We start from the raw sequence: 21,884 nt of genomic DNA on the forward strand, positions 1-21,884 counted from the left end.
AATAGTACAATAAAGGTATACAATTTAATTAGTATTTGCAGAAATAAACAGTTGTTGCACTTGTTTATTTAAGCTTATGAAATTCATTTTTTTATGCATTTATATCATATGTATATATATATTGCACTTTATATTTAATAGTCACATTCATCTCATAAAATGTAACTTCAAGGGGCCATCCATTCTTTTGGAATAATTATTTCAACATCTCTTTTTTACAGTGTTACATTGATTCTAACATGGTTCAATTTGTTTTCACACAATTAACAATACCCCATCGAACTTGTAGTTTGTTTGGAGCATTGGCACTGGAGTTAGGCTTTGACAATTCTCCTATTAATCCCCTGGCCTCATTACAAAGTTTCACAATTTTTACATACACAATTGTGTACAAAGATGGAACACAGAAACCAGTTTGAAAACAATAGTTTATTCACTTCACTTTAAATCAACAAAAACACAAACATAATAACATAGCTGTCAGGAAAAAATAACCATTTGAAAACATGTATGAAAAATTGCCTTACACATGTCCAATGTTGGTATTAACATGAAATATGGAAATAAACCGCTGGGATCACACAACTATTCACCTTGTTGAATAAAAAAGAAATAAATCACCCTCATCCATCGACAGTGGGTTCAAATCCAACTTTCCAGTACAAAACAATGTCACATAACTGTTTTAACAAAGTCAAAATGAGTGAAAGAAATCAAGATTGGTTAAAAAAAATTGGCCTGTCCCATCTATGCCATGGCGCATTTCTTCCAATGGAGTCCTTGCAGCAAACATCCCTAGGATCAACACAGCACCAAATTACAGGCTGACCAATGCCAAGCACAATTTCAGCCACATTACAATTTTCAACTGCATGGTACCAGTGCAAACTCGACTCTTATTCACCTTTTGAGTTTTCCATTGAACAAAATTCGTACCTAGTACTTTTTTTTTAATCACCTCTGTTGAGGTTCCAAGCCAGCTGAGGTGGTATCAAAATGTGACGTGAAAACACTGCAGACAACGGGTTGGTCAAAGGGAAATCACATGAACCCTAGCAATCCTTTTATGGGCCTGTCATAATAGGCGAGCATTGCGATATGTTGTGAGCTTGTAGACTGGCTATTTTCAGTGAAGACATTTGGTGTATAGCACTTTTTCTCAACATCAGGTCCGGGGACCAGCAGGGGTCTGAATGGACCGTTACGGGTCTGTAACACGTAGCGAAAAAATTACACCAAATGGTCCCTCACTGGTCCATTTGTACACTCGGAGTTAGATTAAAAGGAGTAGTTCACCCAAAAAAATTCTTACACATCACATGAAGCGTTAAATTCATGGAGACTTTTGTTTCTGTCGCATTCCTATGCCAATAATTTGATGACCGGCGGAAAGAGACTCGCAGAGTCTCCTACTGAACGATGACCCAGTCATCAAATTATTGGCTTAGTGATGCGACAAAAACAAAAAAAACCTCCATGAATTCAAGGCTTCATTGGGTGTGTAATTAATAGAAAATAAGTAATTATTTGGGGGACTACTCCTTTAACACTGGATTTTACCATGTCCCGGAATAACCCAGTGTGTACAATCAGTTACAAACCTGTACGGGTAAATTTTTGGACCGCTGGGGGTCCCCGGACCCAATGTTGAGAGAAGTGGTGTAAAGGGGGAAAAGGAAGGTGCCAAGTATAGACCCCTGGGGGGCCCTGGTCAACCAACAATATAGGGTTTAAGTGATTAAACTTTTAAACTAGCCGTTATCAGAAACAGTATAGGTGCAATGGTAGAGGTAGTTTCCATTGTTAGATAAGTTGCCATTGTTCTTTAGCCTCTCTACTATGCAGTGTTGGAAACTTATATGAAATCATTTATGGGGTACTATCGGCAGTGGAAAATGAAGTACATGGTACCAAAAGTGAGTCAAGTCGTCAAGTCGAGCCGGTACCAATCAGTGGAAAAGAGCTTTAAGAAAGAAAGGCCATTTTCTCACTTGAACCAGTATATTATACCCACCCGTTCCCTCTATTATTTGAAAACCCATCCCATATCAATCTGACAATGTTATCCCTATACACACACAGATCTAAAAATCAGTTTGGGAAATTTCACCATCAAGTTGTTAAATTTGTAATATGGTATACCGAGCCCAGGTCCGTGTAAAATAGACAACCTGTACCTCTCGTCTTTACTTCCCCGCCTGCTGGGCCTGACGCCGCAACAGCACGTAGATTTTTTCCTTGATCCAGTCTTTGTTGTATGGCTGGTATGTTTGAGTGTCAGCCCTATAACTGGATGTAAATAAAAAGGCATAATTACTTACATTGGTCATATTAGTCCCCAGTACATGTCATGATCATTTCCTAGCCGCAAGCAACTTAGATGCTATCTGCATACAAATTGCAACAAGCTCCATTAACATCCCATTCATTAAGTCTTATCTGATTGTATTAAACGACAAACTCACCAATAATATAGCTGTATGGAAAGCTTGGGGCTATCCTTTTTTTTAATCCACAGTTGACAAGTTATGAGCAACTTTCTTTCAAACTCTGTGCTGCTATGATATTTCTATGCATTAGAGTTTGCTAGCACTCATTTTAATTACTCCGTAAAGTTATTTACAACGAGAGAAATCATAACTGCATTGAGTTTATTGATAGAAAGTTGCTCATAACATGACGGTGGATTTTTTGGAAACAAAGTCTTGAGAGAGAGAAAGAGGAAAACCCAAGCGGTCCATAGAGGTGCAATATTGTTGAGTTCATCGCCGTTTGATACAATCCGATAGGACTGTTCCATTTCATGAATGGGCTGTCAATGGAGCTTGTTGCAACTTAGTCGCAGAATGCAGATCGCATCTAGGTCGCTTGTGGGTAATTATTTCCCAACAATCTGGCATTGAATTAGGACTTTATAAGAAGAAATCATACTTACACAAGGCAGCTCAGGTCTGCCAGGTCGTCAATGAAGTCGAATAACTGGCTGATGTCATAGGTGATCGAGGGACTGTTGGGATTCATCCTCTTCAGATGCTCCTCATACATCTTGCAAACACCTGTATGCAAATGCAGGGCATGATTCAATGAATGCGTCAGCAATCAATGGCCACAGACAGACAATGACTCAATCTTTTCTAAATCAAACTATGCCAAAGGCCACAATGAAACACCTTCCATGAAAGGATGACCTCTTTAAGTAGGTTATGATACTAGAGGACGGGATACACCATAGTTTGTCAAAATAGGTTACAACATATGATATTAAAACAGAAACGAATCCAGCTTAAATGACTCAAACTCACCTTCCATGCATTCATTCACCGACTCATAATCAGCATATGTGCGGCCCTCTGGTCTCTTTGTTGGCTGGACAAGCAGGATTGTGTGAGACTGTAAGGACAGCAACAATTAATATACATGTTCGTATATCATACATTGTACTTTGTTTAAATCTCAGACCAGATATAGTCTGAACACTTCCCCTTGTCAATATTGCAGTATTCTTCGAACGATACACGATACGTTCATTTAACATTAACCAAGATAATCTGGCTCAAAATGACTGTGGGTAATTGGAGGACAATGACACCGAAACCAAATATGTTAATAGTATGGTTTGGTACCAGTGTTGCCATGTCTGCTTATTAAAAGCGACTTTGGGCTTGTTTTTCTGTAAAGTTGCTTGTAAATATTGTTTTTTTGGGCTGTTTCTAAAGTGTACATGCTTATTTAGGCTTGCTTCCACATTTTCTAATTATTATTTAAACCAGTGGTTGTCAATTGTTGTCATGAAAATGTTTTGTGCCAGGGAGCATTTGTTAGAATGTTTCAAAAACGTTCCAAATATTCCACATTTTATTGCTTGAGTGTTTTGAAAATAGCAGATCTACAAGCTCGATGCTACGCGTTGTGAGCTTGTAGATCGGCCTATAGTTGCTTATTTTGGGCTTGTTTTTCTAGAACTGGTTGTTTATTTCTCACAAAATATGGCAACACTGTACGGTACCAAATTAACCGTCGTTTGAACGAGAACGTGTCGAAAATTATAGGTCAATTATCCCAATCCATAGTTTGGATCAAATACGTCGAAATAAAAGGTTTAATTTGGAGAGTCAGATGCGTCAGGTGAGGACAGAAAGATACATGGGTCAAACACATCGGGTTGGCACAGTAAACGAGAGCCTCGTAGTTAGCTTAGCTGCGTTAGCTTAGTAGCAACAAACAATACCTGGATAACGGAGATTGCAAATTCCTGAAATGTAAACCAACCACACTCACCATGTTTGTGCTGACCGCAATCTTGGAACTTTCGTCTTTTGGGTGTTAAACCGAGTATAATTTCTCAATATCGTTAAAGAAAACCTTAGCGACGCAGCAACAGCCTCTAGCAGTGAAGATTCAACGGAAATGATATTCAATATTCTTCCGGTTGGAGGCTTTGAAGCTTCTTCTTCTACGGCGTTCCGGTTGGAAGCGGTTGGAAGCTGTTTCCAAAATAAAGGTCGTTTGATCAAAAACAAAAAAAGTACGTACTTAATAGATAATTAAAAAAAACTACTATATGCCCCCCCCCCTTTATTTTATAATAATAATAATAATAATAATAATAATAATAATAATAATAATAATAATAATACATACACTTTACTAATTATAAACGATAAATTGTATTTTTGTTTAGTTTAAAAAGACATATGTTTGAGTTGGTGTTAGCCCAGTGGTTCTCAGGGGGCAACCCAGCTTTTGATTGATTGATTGATTGATAGATTGATTGAATACTTTATTAACAGTTTGAAAAAGAAGGCACGGTGGCACAGACTTGAAAAAAAGAATGCTAGAAGGATAACCCAGATAAGCCCTCAGGGCTTGTTTCCATTAAGGTCCTGTGTATTCAATTCATCGTGACATTTAAAGACAAACAATAATATACAATATTATGCAAAAACATCATATACACGAGTAGTAATAAGACAGAAAGATATGTACAGTATAATACCTGCATGTAGGTGCTCTTTTAGAGCGGTTTTGAAGGAGGGTAAGGAGTCACACTTTTTTATGACTGTTGGTAGAGCATTCCACATTCTGGCGGCATAGCAATAGAACGAATTTGACCCCATTTTTGTGCCGAAACTGGGTTCAGTGAGATCAGTGGGGTCCTTCTGGTGTTGTGCCTGTGTGTGTCTTTTACGCTATTGAAGTAGTCTGACAGGTACATGGGTATCGTATCCCTGTTTTCTTGCGTATCTTGAAGACCAGGCCCATTGCAAGTTGCTTTACTCTGTCCTCTAGCCTGAGCCATCCCACCCTCCCTAGCATAATGAGCAGGGGAGGGGTTAGGTGAGTTCTGGAGTAAGGCCTAGTAGTAACCTGACCAGTTTGTTTTGAGAGGTCTGCAGTTTTGTTTTTAATGCCTTTGAGGTGCTAAAGTACCACAAGGTGCATCTTTAGATTTAGTACGAGGAATGGTTTAGAGACCGCTGCCACACACACACACACACACACACACACACACATTATGCTGCAGTAAAATAACTTTTACTTATGTTTAAGGGTGTTTAGCGTAGGGCCCTCGTCCCTCTCTCAGGTTGGTAGACAGGGTATGACTGGTACTTGGGGCATAGACACGTACAGTATGATCGCAGCCTCCCATGCTTTAGATTTAGTGTGAGGGATGGTTAAAGTGTCACTGCCTTTCTTTTCCTTTTTTGCTGGTACCTATGTAATGAGCATGTCTTTTATATACTGAGTTACAAAGAAATTTACAAAGAACTTTGTATGTAGGTAACATGATCTTAAAATGGATTCTAGTCTTGAGTGAGCCAATGCAGGGATCTAAAAACACGTGTAAATAATGTGTTCAAACTTTATAGTTCTGGTGAAAAATAAAGGAAGGAAATGTCCGCACAAAGTATAGCCATAATGCTCTGCTGTGCTTTATTCAACAAACAAACAACTTTTTCACCATGAAGGGCTTCAACAGGACTCCCATTTCTATTTTTGGTGTGTAGTACAGTATGTGCTTGTGGTAGCGTGCTGTGGTGTGTTGTCAGTTCTATGTATGTGTAACCACAGCTATACTGTACGTTCCTATGATGTTTTGTTGGTTTTGCAGCTAACACAGCCCAGTCAGGATTATAGGGGAGAGTTTGGAGCCTATGGACCATTCAGTACCTGTGGCACTGGAGTGGCCATGAGGACTAAGAAATGCATTATTGGAAGAAAGGTAGGACAAATACCAACATGGGCAATATCAACACACATGCGGCCCGAACATCTACGTTGCATCGCCGATCCGACTGATACGCCCATATATGGAGATCCCTGATGTCATCAGTATATGCCCATTTATGGGCATGGTGATATGCCCATATATGGAGATCTCTGTATCTGTTAGTCCTTGTCCCCTTTATGCCCATATATGGAGATCCCTGATGTTATCAGTATTATATATAGGCATGCCCCCTTTTGTGCCTATATATGGAGCTGACTGATTTGTTTGTGCCTGATGCCATATAAAACACACTCCATATTTGGGCGTAGCTGCATTGGGAACTCCTTATATGGTTATGGCTGAGTCATGGTGACATGAGTGTGACATCAGAGGTCTGCCCACTGGCCAGCTGGCGTCCTCCCTTAAGCCAATTTTAATATAGGATTGCAGCCATGTATTCGGCTCCCTTTTCATGGAACTCATTAGATAATTGCTTGAAGATGAAAGTTTGTCTCTTCTGAAGTTGAAATATTATGAAGCTGGTTGAAGAAATGTCTACTCTTTGTTTATTCAAGATCTACAGGTTTTTTACCCCCCAACTCTTAAGTTGGTTACACACCGGCGAATATGCGAATATACGCAAAATTCGGACTCGTTCCGAATAATTAAAAGACGCTTTTTTTCGCTCCGCGAAACTGGTGTGGAAGCTTGCATTGACTTTATAAGGCTTAAAAAAAAAAACGTAATATTCGATGAAAAAAATCGCCCCGTGTGTAAGGACCTTTATGGTTGGACCACTGTTATTTTAGCAATATTTAACTATTTTTGTACAATTTATGTGATATAGCTGACAGACAGACACACAGTACAGACAGTTTATTTATTTATTTGAATGAGGGTGATCACATTGAAGTAAGCAGTTGTTGTGGTTGTTTTTTCATACAGCATACATTTAACAGATGTAAGATGAGTTCTTACTATGCAGTCATGGGTTACACATGGGGCAAGTTTTGGCCATCTAATACTGTTATTATCTTCACTTTATATATGTGTGTGTGTGTGTGTGTGTGTGTGTGTGTGTGTGTGTGTGTGTGTGTGTGTGTGTGTGTGTGTGTGTGTGTGTGTGTGTGTGTGTGTGTGTGTGTGTGTGTGTGTGTGTGTGTGTGTGTGTGTGTGTGTGTGTGTGTGTGCACGTATGTATGCAGACTCTGATTCATTCCATGCTAGGTATTAGCCAGGAGCACCGTTATGCTCTTGACCTGTAACCTCTTCTGGTTGGCACTCTCATTGAGGTCACTGGTTCACCACCGCATTCTCTCTGGCATTAGTGACACCACCGCAGTGTCTCTGGCATTCATCCATGGTCATAAAGTTGTTGGCATTGCCCTGGCAACTTCCATACCAGAATTCAGTACATTTGCGAGTGGCTGAATCATAGTAGAACCTGACCTTCCAGGTGTCGCAGGAACCCGCGTCACGCCTCAGAGAGCAGACATCGCGGGCAGGGCTGCCCAAGGCTGAGTCCTAATGAGAAGAACATTATAAAATATGAGATGTTGAATTAACAATAAGATACCAACCAATACATTCTTGGATATAGCTGCCATGTTTCCTGCTCTATAAAGGATTTCTTGTTACTATTCAACTCTGAAAATTAGCTGGTAAAAAAGATTATAGCTGAACTCCAGGGGACAAAGACTTAGTTGGCTCGCCTCATATACCCAGCAAAGAGGGTCGGGTTTTGGAATAGAATTGTACAGTTCTTACCACATGTCTTCCCACAGGAGCCACATATTCAGCCACATATTCAGGACATCCTGCCTTTCCGATTCCCTGAGCTGGAGTCACCCCATCCACACAACAGCCAAAACTGAAGAAGTAAGACTTGTCAGTCCATAGATACAGTATAGTTTTTGATTTGATTGAATACTTTATCAACAGTTTGCATGGACAAGCACAGGGAAGTACAGTTCAATACAAGGTCTGTTAAGAGGATTTTAAACCCAAGAAAGAACTATGGCTTATTTCCATTGGGGCCCTCTGAAGTATAGATCAGGTCATTACTCATAAGTCACTTACTTTCATGATCACAACCACTGACTTTGCTGGGGGACCTGATGATGCTTATTGCTATGGATACCATAATCGAAGAGTCTTAATAACGAACAAACCCTCTTCCGTGTTTGATATATAAGCACAGCGTTGCTATAAGTGGAAATGTCAATTTATTCTGTACTGTATTCTGTACATGTTCACCATAATAAACATATTGTAAAAAATGAAATGTCCATTCTATACATTTATTCATATGCATTAAAGTGAATAGAGAAGCAAAGAGACTAGTGGTACGGAGGTTTTCAAAGTGGCAAAATGTGAGATGGAAAATCAACCTTATCAGGAAATGGTTAGGAGGGGTTCAGGGAGTGGTCCGCACCTGGATCGATCACAGTCACTTTGTGCTCTAGCGGCTAGAGTCTGGAGTCTAGCCCCTACGGAACCTCTCCCTCCGCTATGTAGCTCGGAGCTATACAGCGGAGGGAGAGGTTCCGTCGGAGCTATTTGTGCTCCAGGACAAGGCTGTGTGTTGCAGGACTCCATGGTAACGGGTATGTTATAGGCACCACACCTGTCCTCCGGGTGGAGGTCTAGATCAACACATACCACACTTCTCTCCCGCACGCCACCGCCGCAGCTCCTTGTGCACTGCAGAGAGGGTTAAAGAGAAATCCTTACGGAGGGGAAACCAGAGAAAATGTCTGTAAAATTGTAACATGTGTAAGTCTTTGTTTCTTATTGTTTAATTTCATTCCACTTCTCCCTCTAACCATCCCGCTCTTCACTTTCACTTACCAGTCCATAGTCACTCATGGTCCACATGGTACAGGCACACCACAGCACGCTACCACAAGAACATACTGTAATACACACCAGAATTAGGAGTCTAGACATGAAGAAGCCCTGCACGGTGAAAACGTTCATTGTTTGTTGAATAAAGCGCGGCAGAGCGGTAGTCTATCTATACTGTGTGCGGACATTTCCTTCCTTTATGTAGCCTGTGGGACCTCCCAGCAGCGTCAGTTCAAAGCTGCAAACAATGCCTAATGATTAGTATAAAGGTATTGGGTAGGGATCGAGATTGCCGTCACGCTGAGCTGGGGAGGAACTGTGGTAGGCAAACATTTACATATGTGCGATTTTGTAACAGTTATTGATTTTATAGTGGTGTATTTTAAATTGCATTTGTTTATATAGGATTTGGCAAGGGCTATGACCTGAGCTGCTGTGGTTATGATCACTGGACCATAGTAGTAGGTAGGCACACACCTTGGCAATATTCTAATTCTTATTAATAATTGTCTCCGCCAGGCCGAAAGGCATGGCGAGAGAGTATGTTTTGCCCCCTGTCCGTCCGTCCGTGTGTGTGTGTGTGTGTGTGTGTGTGTGTGTGTGTGTCCGTCCTTCTGTCTGTGACCAGCTAATCTCCGCCACCGTTGACCTGGTCGCCGTGAAACTGCACACACACACTCCCTGGATGCCACAGCAGAACCTCTGCCCCACATTTTTCAGATTAGCCTGCCATAGCGCCACCATGAGGATGAGGCCGACTTTTGCTAAACAGATGTTTTTATATTACTCCTACAGATTTTGTCCAAAAAACACGCAAATCGGTACACACTATCTCCATTGCCATGTGATCAACACGGATCTGTCTGATTTTTCATATTCCATCCTAATTGGCTAAAATTGGCTTCCAAAGTTTGCAGGATTGGTTCATTTCGAACAAAATGCCTCAAATCATGAATGCAGCATGCGATTTGCATGACATTTTCCACGTATATTCCCACTTGGCCCAGGAAGAAATGCCACTTGAAAACGTTCAAATCAGCCTCATGGTGGCACTATAACAGGCCGATTCACGTTTTTAGCTATAACTGCATCGAGCTGCGTGAAACTTTGCACGCACACTCCCTAAAGGCCAAGGAAAAACATTTGCCCTGCATTTTTCACATATGCCTTTTAGAGCGCCACCAGGAGGCTGAGTTTTGTAAAACACATATTTTGCTCTTACTCCTTCAGATTCTGTCCAAAAATCACGCAAATCGGTACACAGTATCTCTATTGTCATGTTTTCAAGATGGATGTGTCCGATATTTCATATTCCATCCTACTTGGCTAACATCGGCTTCCAAAGTTTGCAGGATAGGTCCGTTTTGAACAAAGGTCCTTAAATCATGAACGCAGTGTGCGACTTCCGTGAAGTTTTGCACGCACATTCCCACTAGGCCGAGGAAGAAATGCCACCCTTTTCACATTGGCCTGTTATAACGCCACCAGCAGGTCTAATTTAGCAAACCACATTTTTGGAACAAAATACCTCAAATCATGAACACAGTGTCCGATTGCCGTGCAAGGCCTAAGAAGAAATGGCACCCTTTTCACATTGACCCATTATAGCGCCACCAGGAGGCCACATTAATCTACCTGACCTGGCGGAGACCTGTGCTCCGAGGAGCATTTTTTCTAGTTATGGTATGTTATTGAAACTGATATATGATACTTTACAGATTGCCGAGGCGTTGTCTGCCGCTGCCCTATGGTTTATTGTCCCTATTAGTTTATATAGTTTCGTGTTTTTTTAGTTATTGTATTTTGTTTAATCTGGCTGCTTCCCATCTGAGCACAGTTTTATCATGACAGAGCATTACATCAGTAGCCTATGTACCGGTATACTACTATGTGCAGCTGGCTGTGACCCAACTGGGTTCTGTGTATATTATAAAGGGTTCACTGGACTGCCCAGGTTCCTAGTGTTGCTCAATAATTGTCTTGCTATTTTATCTATTGTTCTTCTAACCTCATAGCTTTTCTTAAATAAAGATCAGTACTATTGTATTATGATTTTATACACTCTGTGTTTGTCATTGAATGATTGATTGAAATTTTTATTAGGCAAAAGAATGTAAAACAACACAGTTACATTTATAATACTTTTGTCTAAAAGGTCCGACCAAAAAAGTCCTTGCGGACTTGTTTCCGTTGGGGTCCTTGAATTAATTTCATAGACATATAGAGTAGCAACCAAACAGTTCAAAAATACAGAGAAAAAAATACCACTATGTACAAAAAAAGCATTAAAAATAAAAAATATATACAAAAAAAGGGGGGGGGGGTCGTCTGTCTACAGGGAAACTGGTACTAGCTCCTCTTTTGGCCTCCAGAAAGATGAGTTTTTAGGGCTGTTTTGAATGGGCCCAGCGAACTGCATTTTTTGAGGGATGGGGTTAGATTAGACATTAATCCGCACGGATCGGTGATGCCGTTTAACATTTTTAGTAATTTAGTAAAACTTAAGCTCCTCTCTCACACTCTGCTCCACTGCCCATGTCCCGCCTCCCCGGGGTGACTGACAAGCTGCGCGTCCTACGCATAACTCTATTGTCCTACGTTACTACCTCTGATTGGCGAGCTCCTACATGCTTGCATGACAATCACAACGCGGTGAGGCGGGACATGGGGAGTGGAGCAGAGTGTGAGAGAGGAGCTTAAGTTTTACTAAATTATTAAAAATGTTAAACGGCATCGCCGATCCGTGCGGATTAATGCAGCTTTCTGGCGCGCCACTATTGGTCTTTTGGGTACCTTTGAGAAATCTCTGCAACTTCTAAGCGACGAGCTATTAGCCCGAGACCAGACAGTGGTAGCCGCGACTACGAGAGAGAGTGGTTTGAGCGACAAGGGACCCTGGATACCGCCTTCCCAAATATAAAAAAGGTAAACAGGGTCCCGAAAGGGGCTAGACCATTCCATACCTTGGTGGCTGTGCTGTAGAAGGAGAATTTGCCCATGTTTGTTTTATGGGTGGGTGGTACCAGATTGCTGTTTACGCTCCCTCTAGTTTCATGACTGTGGGTGTCACTAACTTTTTCGAGGTATCTATACAGATATGCGGGTATAGGGGGCATTTCGGGCAAATCTGCATTTACAATTTTGAAGACCAGTCCCATTTTTAGTTGTTTAACCCTGTCTTCCACCCTTAGCCAGCCTAGGCTGGCAAAGTGAGTGGGAGAGAGGTGGGTCATGGTCCCCAGTCCGAGAAGTAGTCGAATCAGTTTGTTTTGGGAGGTTTGAAGCTTAGTCTTCAGTGACACTGAGGTGTTGGAGTACCAAGAGGAGCAAGCATAGTCAAAAAGGGGCTGAATCAGGGCCCCTGAGACTAGGGTCCTGAGGGCCTGGGGGTTGACAAAAGAGGAAACTCTGCCCATAAATCTGGTTCTCTGGTTTACTCTTTTGACCACCTTTTGTTGCCATGCTTTCACCTGTCAGGTATTTGTCAAGAATACATCCCAAATAGGTAATCTCTTTTTTGCTAGTGATGATTGTGTCATCGACTTTGACCTTGAAGTAATTTACCTTCATTTTACTGAGGGAACGTTTGGTCCCAAAAAGAATGGATTCAGTTTTCCCAAGGTGTAGTGACAGTTTATCGGTAAGCCACTGAGCCAGGTACGGATTTTTGAGAGTTCAGAGCTGAGAGCTTCCTCAACTTGCAACTTGTCCTCACCCGAGATCAGGAGTGCCAAGTCATCAGCGAACAGGAACAGTTTGCAGTTACAGGCAGCATTCATGTCGTTAATGTATAGAAGGAACAGTAACGGCCCTAGAATGCTGCCTTGAGGAACCCCGCAGCTCACCGGGAGGGATGAGGACATGGTTCCGTTGATGTCAACCACTTGTTCTCTACCCTCCAAGTAAGATCTCATCCAATTTAGATCTCAATTTAAGATCTCATCCATTCATTTGACAGCCTGACTGGGGAAACCTTATAGTGTTTATTGAGTTCCCTTTAACTCAGCCTAACTAAAGGGTGGCGTAGTCTATTTCACGCTGTGTTACATTTATTTTTAATAAAGTGACATGACTTGGAACTTTCGTCTTTTGGGTTTTAAACCGAGTATAATTTGTCTATCGTTAAAAAAACCTTAGCGACGCAGCAACAGCCTCTAGCAGTGAAGATTCAACGGAAATGATATTCAATATTCTTCCGGTTGGAGGCTTTGAAGCTTCTTCTTCTACGGCGTTCCGGTTGGAAGCTGCTATACTATTTTCCAAAATAAAGGTCGTTTGATCAACAACAAAAAAAGTTCGTACTTAATAGATAATAGAAAAAACTACTATATGCCCCCCCTTTATTTTATTATTATAATAATAATAATACATACAATTTACTATTTATAAACGATAAATTGTATTTTTGTTTAGTTTAAAAAGACGTTTGAGTTGGTGTTTGAGTTGGTGTTAGCCCAGTGGTTCTCAGGGGGCAACCCAGCTTTTGATTGATTGATTGATTGATTGAATACTTTATTAACAGTTTGAAAAAGAAGGCACGGTGGCACAGACTTGAAAAAAAGAATGCTAAAAGGATAACCCAGATAAGCCTTCAGGGCTTGTTTCCATTAAGGTCCTGTGTATTCAATTCATCGTGACATTTAAAGACAAACAATAATATACAATATTATGCAAAAACATCATATACACGAGTAGTAATAAGACAGAAAGATATGTACAGTATAATACCTGCATGTAGGTGCTCTTTTAGAGCGGTTTTGAAGGAGGGTAAGGAGTCACACTTTGTTATGACTGTTGGTAGAGCATTCAGTGAGATCAGTGGGGTCCTTCTGGTGTTGTGCCTGTGTGTGTCTTTTACGCTATTGAAGTAGTCTGACAGGTACATGGGTATCGTATCCCTGTTTTCTTGCGTATCTTGAAGACCAGACCATTTCATATACAGGGCAACACAATGTGCTTTACAACAATTCAATCAAAAGCAAAGTGCAGAATATATACATACAAACACACGCACTCAAGCACGCACGCACTCTCAGCTCTCTCAAACACACACACACACACACACACACACACACACACACACACACACACACACACACACACACACACACACACACACACACACACACACACACACATACATTATGCTGCAGTAAAATAACTTTTACTTATGTTTAAGGGTGTTTAGTGTAGGGCCCTCGTCCCTCTCTCAGGTTGGTAGACAGGGTATGACTAGTACTTGGGGCATAGACACGTATGATCGCAGCCTCCCATGCTTTAGATTTAGTGTGAGGGATGGTTAAAGTGTCACTGCCTTTCTTTTCCTTTTTTGCTGGTACCTATGTAATGAGCATGTCTTTTATATACTGAGTTACAAAGAAATGTACAAAGAACTTTGTATGTAGTTAACATGATCTTAAAATGGATTCTAGTCTTGAGTGAGCCAATGCAGGGATCTAAGAACATGTGTAAATAATGTGTTCAAACTTTATAGTTCTGGTGAAAAATAAAGGAAGGAAATGTCCGCACAAAGTATAGCCATAATGCTCTGCTGTGCTCTATTCAACAAACAAACAACTTTTTCACCATGAAGGGCTTCAACAGGACTCCCATTTCTATTTTTGGTGTGTAGTACAGTATGTGCTTGTGGTAGCGTGCTGTGGTGTGTTGTCAGTTCTATGTATGTGCAACCACAGCTATACTGTACGTTCCTATGATGTTTTGTTGGTTTTGCAGCTAACACAGCCCAGTCAGGATTATAGGGGAGAGTTTGGAGCCTATGGACCATTCAATACCTGTGGCATTGGAGTGGCCATGAGGACTAAGAAATGCATTATTGGAAGCAAGGTAGGACAAATACCAACATGGGCAATATTAACACACATGCGTCCCGAACATCTACGTTGCATCGCCGATCCGACTGATATGCCCATATATGGAGATCCTGATGTCATCAGTATATGCCCATTTATGGGCATGGTGATATGCCCATATATGGAGATCTCTGTATCTGTTAGTCCTTGTACCCTTTATGCCCATATATGGAGATCCCTGATGTTATCAGTATATGCCCATATATAGGCATGCCCCCTTTTGTGCCTATATATGGAGCTGACTGATTTGTTTGTGCCTGATGCCATATAAAACACACTCCATATTTGGGCGTAGCTGCATTGGGAACCCCTTATATGGTTATGGCTGAGTCATGGTGACATGAGTGTGACATCAGAGGTCTGCCCACTGGCCAGCTGGCGTCCTCCCTTAAGCCAATTTTAATATAGGATTGCATCCATGTATTCGGCTCCCTTTTCATGGAACTCATTAGATACTTGCTTGAAGATGAAAGTTTGTCTCTTCTGAAGTTGAAATATTATGAAGCTGGTTGAAGAAATGTCTACTCTTTGTTTATTCAAGATCTACAGGTTTGACCCCAAACTCTTATGGTTGGACCACTGTTATTTTAGCAATATTTAACTATTTTTGTACAATTTATGTGATATAGCTGACAGACAGACACACAGTACAGACAGTTTATTTATTTATTTGAATGAGGGTGGTCACATTGAAGTAAGCAGTTGTTGTGGTTGTTTTTTCATACAGCATACATCGAACAGATGCAAGATGAGTTCTTACTATGCAGTTATGGGTTACACATGGGGCAAGTTTCGGCCATCTAATACTGTTATTATCGTGTGTGTGTGTGTGTGTGTGTGTGTGTGTGTGTGTGTGCTCTGAACTCTGATTCATTCCATGCTAGGTATTAGCCAGGAGCACCGTTATGCTCTTGACCTGTAACCTCTTCTGGTTGGCACTCTCCTTGAGGTCACTGGTTCCCTCACCACACCAGTAGTGACACCACCGCAGTGTCTCTGGCATTCATCCATGGTCATAAAGTTGTTGGCATTGCCCTGGCAACTTCCATACCAGAATTCAGTACATTTGCGAGTGGCTGAATCATAGTAGAACCTGACCTTCCAGGTGTCGCAGGAACCCGCGTCACGCCTCAGAGAGCAGACATCGCGGGCAGGGCTGCCCAAGGCTGAGTCCTAATGAGAAGAACATTATAAAATATGAGATGTTGAATTAACAATAAGATACCAACCAATACATTCTTGGATATAGCTGCCATGTTTCCTGCTCTATAAAGGATTTCTTGTTACTATTCAACTCTGAAAATTAGCTGGTAAAAAAGATTATAGCTGAACTCCAGGGGACAAAGACTTAGTTGGCTCGCCTCATATACCCAGCAAAGAGGGTCGGGTTTTGGAATAGAATTGTACAGTTCTTACCACATGTCTTCCCACAGGAGCCACATATTCAGGACATCCTGCCCTTCCGAATCCCTGAGCTGGAGTCACCCCATCCACACAACAGCCAAATCTGAAGAAGAAAGACTTGTCAGTCCATAGATACAGTATAGTTTTTGATTTGATTGAATACTTTATTAACAGTTTGCATGGACAAGCACAGGGAAGTACAGTTCCATACAAGGTCTGTTAAGAGGATTTTAAACCCAAGAAAGAACTATGGCTTATTTGTTATTTCCATTGGGGTCCTTTGAAGTATAGATCAGGTCATTACTCATAAGTCACTTACATGATCACAACCACTGACTTTTGCTCGGGGACCTGATGATGCTTATTGCTATGGATACCATAACCGAAGCGTCTTAATAACGAACAAACCCTCTTCCGTGTTTGATATATAAGCACAGCCTTGCTATAAGTGGAAATGTCAATTCATTCTGTACTGTATTCTGTACATGTTCACCATAATAAACATATTGTAAAAAATTAAATGTCCATTCTATACATTTATTCATATGCATTAAAGTGAATAGAGAAGCAAAGAGACTAGTGGTACGGAGGTTTTCAAAGTGACAAAATGTGAGATGGAAAATCAATCTTATCAGGAAATGGTTAGGAGGGGTTCAGGGAGTGGTCCGCACCTGGTATGAATACAGTCTCCTTGGGAGCAGCCTTCATATCTGGGTCCAGTGGGGGAGCTATAGCCATCAGGACAGCAGCCATAGTATGACTGTGTACAGTGTGGGGCAATCACTGTGGGATAATGCTCATAGTCAGTGTTTGCATTTGAATGGGAAAGTAAACAGACACGCATATGGTCGAACAAACATATACACATATGTCTGTGTCATACACACCAAAGACTTGTGCAAACACATGTATGTTTAGCTTGGTTTTTTAAATTATATTTAGGATCATAAGTGGTGGATAGTTATTTCTGGAAATAGTTTCTTGAGTTTATTAGAAAGTTTAGAAACCTGTGCAATTCTGGTCTAGACAGAGAAAATTACAACATGCAGGTAGATGTTTCTTATAGCCTGAGGATACACATGTTCAAAACTGATTTATTTGGGGGAATGCTTAGTTCTACAAATGTATACATTACACAGTAAAAGCTTCAGTGTTGATGATTTAGCTTTAGGTTCATGTCTGAAATTTCATGCCCATGTTTACTTCCCCTTACCTTTCTACTTCTCCTAGTGACTATTTTGGGATAGACACATGCCATGTGTATAATTAAATGCACATTGAGATGCGCGTTCAAACATGAACATTTTTTTAAAATAACTTTTAACAAAACATGCTTTCTGCAGGCTCTGCATACCTGATGTCTCTCCTGCAATATAGGGTACAAATCCTCTCATGGTGCTCTCATGAGCCCGTGGGTCCTGAACACTTGGGACCACTGAAAAGAGACACATTTGATGAATAGACGAGCACATTCAGAGACAAAAAAAAAGAGTGTTCGCCAGAGATGTGGCTCACTTTGTGCTCCAGGACAAGGCTGTGTGTTGCAGGACTCCATGGCAACGGGTCTGTTATGGGCACCACACCTTTCCTCCGCATAGGGGTGGAGGTCTAGATCAAAACATGCCACCCTTCTCTCCCTCACGCCACCGCCGCAGCTCCTTGTGCACTGCAGAGAGGGTTAAAGAGAAATCCTTACGGAGGGGAAACCAGAGAAAATGTATGTAAACTTGTAACATGTGTAAGTCTTTGTTTCTTATTGTTTAATTTCATTCCACTTCTCCCTCTAACCATCCCGCTCTTCACTTTCACTTACCAGTCCATAGTCAGTTACGTGCCAGCTGACACTCATGGTACAGGCAGGCCTGCGGCAGGCCTGGACATCTGCGGGACGCGCCACACCTATACAGGCATGGTCACCCAGACGCTCTCCTCCAGCCCCGACACAGAACACCTCCCTGGTCTGCTGGCCTTCCCCGCAAGTCACCGAACACTGTCCGGCATTAAGGGAGAGAGAGAGCAAATATTTCTTATTTGAGTCACCAGCTACCACAATGAGAGAATACTTAAAGTGAATCTCAAAATGAATTGTTATCTCATTGCAGGCTTGCTGAGTTGTTAGTTTTGAATGAATGCTATGGAGGTCCTAACAGAAAAGTTTGGGTAATGGATTTTCATTGTTATATGGGCAACTACATGGCACCAACCACGCTGAAGCTGCCAACGCTGAATTCATATGTAGCTGCAGTTGCAGCACATGCATGCATGTTGCAGGCTTGTTGACTGGCTGGCCTCAGCACACGCTGGGTGATGCAGTAAGTCTCATCCACCACATGGGGAGCCCCTGAATCCTGAGCCATACACTCCACGCTGCGGTACTGCATGCCTCCGTTGCATGCGGCAGAGCACTCGCCAAAGACGCTGGTGGTGTAGGCATAGGTCTGGGTCGTCCTGGGGTGCTGAGCCACGGATGCTGGAATGTGCTGCTGGGAACCAGCAGATTGGGCGTCATCTAAGCCCATGAACTCAACATGGGTCAGCGTCTGGCAAAAGACCAAAGGAGAAGCGACAGTATGAACAATTCATCTCAAGAAACACTTCAACAAGCACACTTCCTGAAACATCACTGGAAAGAAATGTATAGGCAGTATAGTGAATGACACAGACTGTGGCCATGTATACAATTATAAAGTCCAAACTGGTGTTCTATACCCTGCAGACACCATCCACACAGATGTCAGTGCGACCAACATAGCATGGTGTTCCATCCACCACTATAGGTCTGTGTCTGTAAGGGAAGTTCTCTCCAGTAGGGACACAGCTCAGCTCACATGGATTGGAAGCTACCAAAAAACAGGAAAAATATATATTATAGCTAATTAAAGCCACATTCGATAAGAGATATATTGATATAATTTACACTTTAAGCTTAGTTTATGCTTCATTTGGCTTGTAGCATGTGATATTTGTGACACAGGACAATGCACACTTTACAAAATCTGATGCATTGTTTATAGTACCATGACTTGGTAAAGCCCACCCATCTGGTGTGCCAAGGAGATTAAAACAAATGTATTTACAACCATACCTTTACCAATGGTGACTTAATAATAATGAATGAATGTTGGAAAATCCTTTTACCTCCGTAGTAAGGCACCCAAGCATAGCGCTTTCCCTGGAAATCCATTCTGTCAAACTGGTTGCATTGTGACTCTCTGAAGTCTCTGGATCCAACAGGACATGCCTACAGAAAACAAAATATTACGTCAATGTCATATGTGCAATACGTACATTGGTCTAAGTGTGTGTGTGTGTGTGTGTGTGTGTGTGTGTGTGTGTGTGTGTGTGTGTGTGTGTGTGTGTGTGTGTGTGTGTGTGTGTGTGTGTGTGTGTGTGTGTGTGGGCACCAAATTCTGGGCCCTGGGGGGGGGCCCTAGTAACTCAGTCCCACTTACACCCCCCCTGTGACGCCCCTAGTGTGTGTGGACGTGCATAAAGGTAAAGTGTGCTGTACCTGTGTATTACAGGTACGGAAGGCCTTGGAAGATCCCTCACAGTTGTGTCCACCATCTGACCTGTGAAGGAAGAAAAGACATTTCTGTTGTCTGTCTGTCTCTCTCTTTCAAATCAGCTCAGTTTAATTCCATTCAGTTCTATTAATTTGGCGGCATAATAGCCCGATAATAATAAGAGGAAGCTTGCCTAAATCCCAGCTAACCTCACATCATCAGGCTTTTCCATAAATCCCGACTGAACATCTTGATCTGGGAAGTCAACAAGCCACACTGTCCCCTTCCCCAATAACTATCATTAAGATGCCCGTGGGCAAGGAACTCATCTGTCATTTGCTACAATGCAGATGAAGTAGTAAAAAATACAGTGCCAACAAAATAATTGAAAAACTAATGTCAGTTTACTGTAATTATCACACAAGTATACAGAGCTTAAGTGGTTAACTGAATTAACTACTTTAAAGCTCTATATGCTTTTTTGCAAAAATATGGAGGTAAATATCACAACAAGTTCAACAAGTGAGAAATGTTTTGGAGAAAAATAAAAAATAAAAACATGAATGGCATGCCCCAAAAACTAGGTTAAAAGTGGTTAAAGGAGTAGTTCTAGAGAAGTAAAAGTAGTAAAAAAGAAAAAGAAATAAAATATTGTATGTGTATATTTACCGTATTTATATATTTATATAATTATATGAACATTAATATTGCCCATGTTGGTATTTGTCCTACCTTGCAGTAATGCATCTCCTCGTCCTCATGGCCACTCCAGTGCCACAGGTACGACTGCATGGTCCATAGGCTCCAAACTCTCCCCAGTAATCCTGACTGGGCTGTGTAAACTGGAAAACCAACAAAATACCATAGGAACGTATGTGGTTGCACATAGAACTGACAACACACCACAGCACGCTACCACAAGAACATACTGTACTACACACCAAAAATAGAAATGGGAGTCTAGACCTGAAGAAGCCCTTCACGGTGAAAACGTTCTTTGTTTGTTGAATAAAGCGCGGCAGAGCATTATAGTCTCTATACTGTGTGCTTTCCTTCCTTTATTTTTAATAAAGTGACATAAATGTGCATAATTTCTCTCAGGGTTTTCTTTCCCAATAAAGTTGTCATGTAAAGCGTCTTTGGGTACTTAGAAAAGCGCTACATACATTTTGTTATATTATTACTCTACCGACCTGAGAGAGGGTCCTACACGAAACACCCTGAAATCTTTCTTTTACCACAGCATGAATGTATGTGTGTGTGTGTGTGTTGTTGTTGTTTTTTTAAGTTATTGTGAGATCAATACACTCGCCTTGCATATATTCTGCACTTTGCTTTTGATTGAATTGTTGTAAAGCACTTTGTGTTGCCCAGTGTATGAAATGTGCTGTACAAATACATTTGACTTGACTTGACTATTGTTTCCTTGGCTGAAGTAATATGGTTTTGAACATAATGTTCTATGTTTTCTTTGCAGTCAGAATAGTACTTGATACGTTCATGGACTGTGATAGTTTACAATGATATGGCTCACCATGAATGCAGGCACAGCCAGCAGCTGCAGGAGACCAAGAATCTGCAGGATGTTCATGTCCGCCTCTGCAATACCACTGATGCAGACAATAAGAATTTAAAAATTTCTTCCTTTTCTTACACAAATTATGTCAGTTTGATGTGTAATTAATTTGTCTATCAAACACATTCCTTTGCATTCATTTGTACAACTGGATATTTTAATAAAAACCTTAACATCTGTAAATCTATTTCTCACCTGGATAGATGAAACAGGTAATGGGTTGGTACAATGAAATCTAGAGTATTTGAGTAAACAAAGGTCCCACTCTCCCACTGTACCTTCTTGAAGTGAATCCCTCGGTGGATGAAACACAGTTCAGGCGTTCAGTAGTCCAGTAGTGAAATGCACTTGAGAGGAGAGCATATAAGCACTGACACCCAACTTTCAGCCTCCTCGTCATCACCGCTCTCCTACGCCACCCACAACCCACAGGTGTCAGGTTTCACGTGCAGAAACCACATGTTTCT

General features: G+C 41.3%; 2 protein-coding genes across 4 annotated transcripts; both read right to left on the minus strand.

Annotated features, from left to right (window-relative positions):
• Positions 1–414: 414 nt before the first annotated feature.
• Positions 415–13,227, minus strand: erh (ERH mRNA splicing and mitosis factor). Of its 3 annotated transcripts, none has more exons than XM_080453195.1 (5): positions 13,129–13,227; positions 4,279–4,297; positions 3,303–3,390; positions 2,936–3,056; positions 415–2,289 (listed from the first exon to the last, which is right to left on the minus strand). In XM_080453195.1, exons 2-5 carry the CDS (start codon positions 4,279–4,281, stop codon positions 2,187–2,189), a joined length of 315 nt encoding a protein of 104 aa, XP_080309321.1. In that variant the 5' UTR covers positions 4,282–4,297; positions 13,129–13,227; the 3' UTR covers positions 415–2,186. The 3 variants fall into 3 exon arrangements, with proteins under 3 accessions (XP_080309321.1, XP_080309320.1, XP_080309319.1); XM_080453194.1 differs by lacking the exon at positions 13,129–13,227 and having other exon boundaries at positions 415–795; positions 2,178–2,289; positions 4,279–4,424; XM_080453193.1 differs by lacking the exon at positions 13,129–13,227 and having other exon boundaries at positions 4,279–4,424.
• Positions 13,228–15,617: 2,390 nt separating this feature from the next.
• Positions 15,618–21,725, minus strand: paplnb (papilin b, proteoglycan-like sulfated glycoprotein). Its single transcript, XM_080453265.1, has 13 exons — positions 21,696–21,725; positions 21,376–21,451; positions 20,574–20,683; positions 19,847–19,907; positions 19,474–19,576; positions 19,045–19,175; positions 18,540–18,875; positions 18,149–18,325; positions 17,851–18,001; positions 17,690–17,770; positions 17,007–17,118; positions 16,348–16,438; positions 15,618–16,104 (listed from the first exon to the last, which is right to left on the minus strand). The coding sequence occupies exons 2-13, from the start codon at positions 21,430–21,432 to the stop codon at positions 15,835–15,837; spliced, it is 1,680 nt and encodes a 559-aa protein (XP_080309391.1). The 5' UTR covers positions 21,433–21,451; positions 21,696–21,725; the 3' UTR covers positions 15,618–15,834.
• Positions 21,726–21,884: the final 159 nt, after the last annotated feature.

This window comes from Gymnoscopelus braueri, assembly GCF_963280865.1.
Source record: "Gymnoscopelus braueri genome assembly, chromosome: 16".
Taxonomy (NCBI): domain Eukaryota; kingdom Metazoa; phylum Chordata; class Actinopteri; order Myctophiformes; family Myctophidae; genus Gymnoscopelus; species Gymnoscopelus braueri.

Excerpts from the sequence above, each read along its gene's own strand:
- erh (XM_080453195.1), bottom strand. Across the intron at positions 3,057-3,302 it reads GGTGAATGAATGCATGGAAG|GTGTTTGCAAGATGTATGAG; the intron begins GTGAGTTTGAGT and ends ATTTGCATACAG. Across the intron at positions 2,290-2,935 it reads GCAGACCTGAGCTGCCTTGT|TTATAGGGCTGACACTCAAA; the intron begins GTAAGTATGATT and ends ATTTACATCCAG.
- paplnb (XM_080453265.1), bottom strand. The coding sequence starts at position 21,432 with ATGAACATCCTGCAGATTCTTGGTCTCCTGCAGCTGCTGGCTGTGCCT. Across the intron at positions 19,908-20,573 it reads AGGAGATGCATTACTGCAAG|GTCAGATGGTGGACACAACT; the intron begins GTAGGACAAATA and ends CTTCCTTCACAG. Across the intron at positions 17,771-17,850 it reads GCCTTGTCCTGGAGCACAAA|TGGTCCCAAGTGTTCAGGAC; the intron begins GTGAGCCACATC and ends GTCTCTTTTCAG.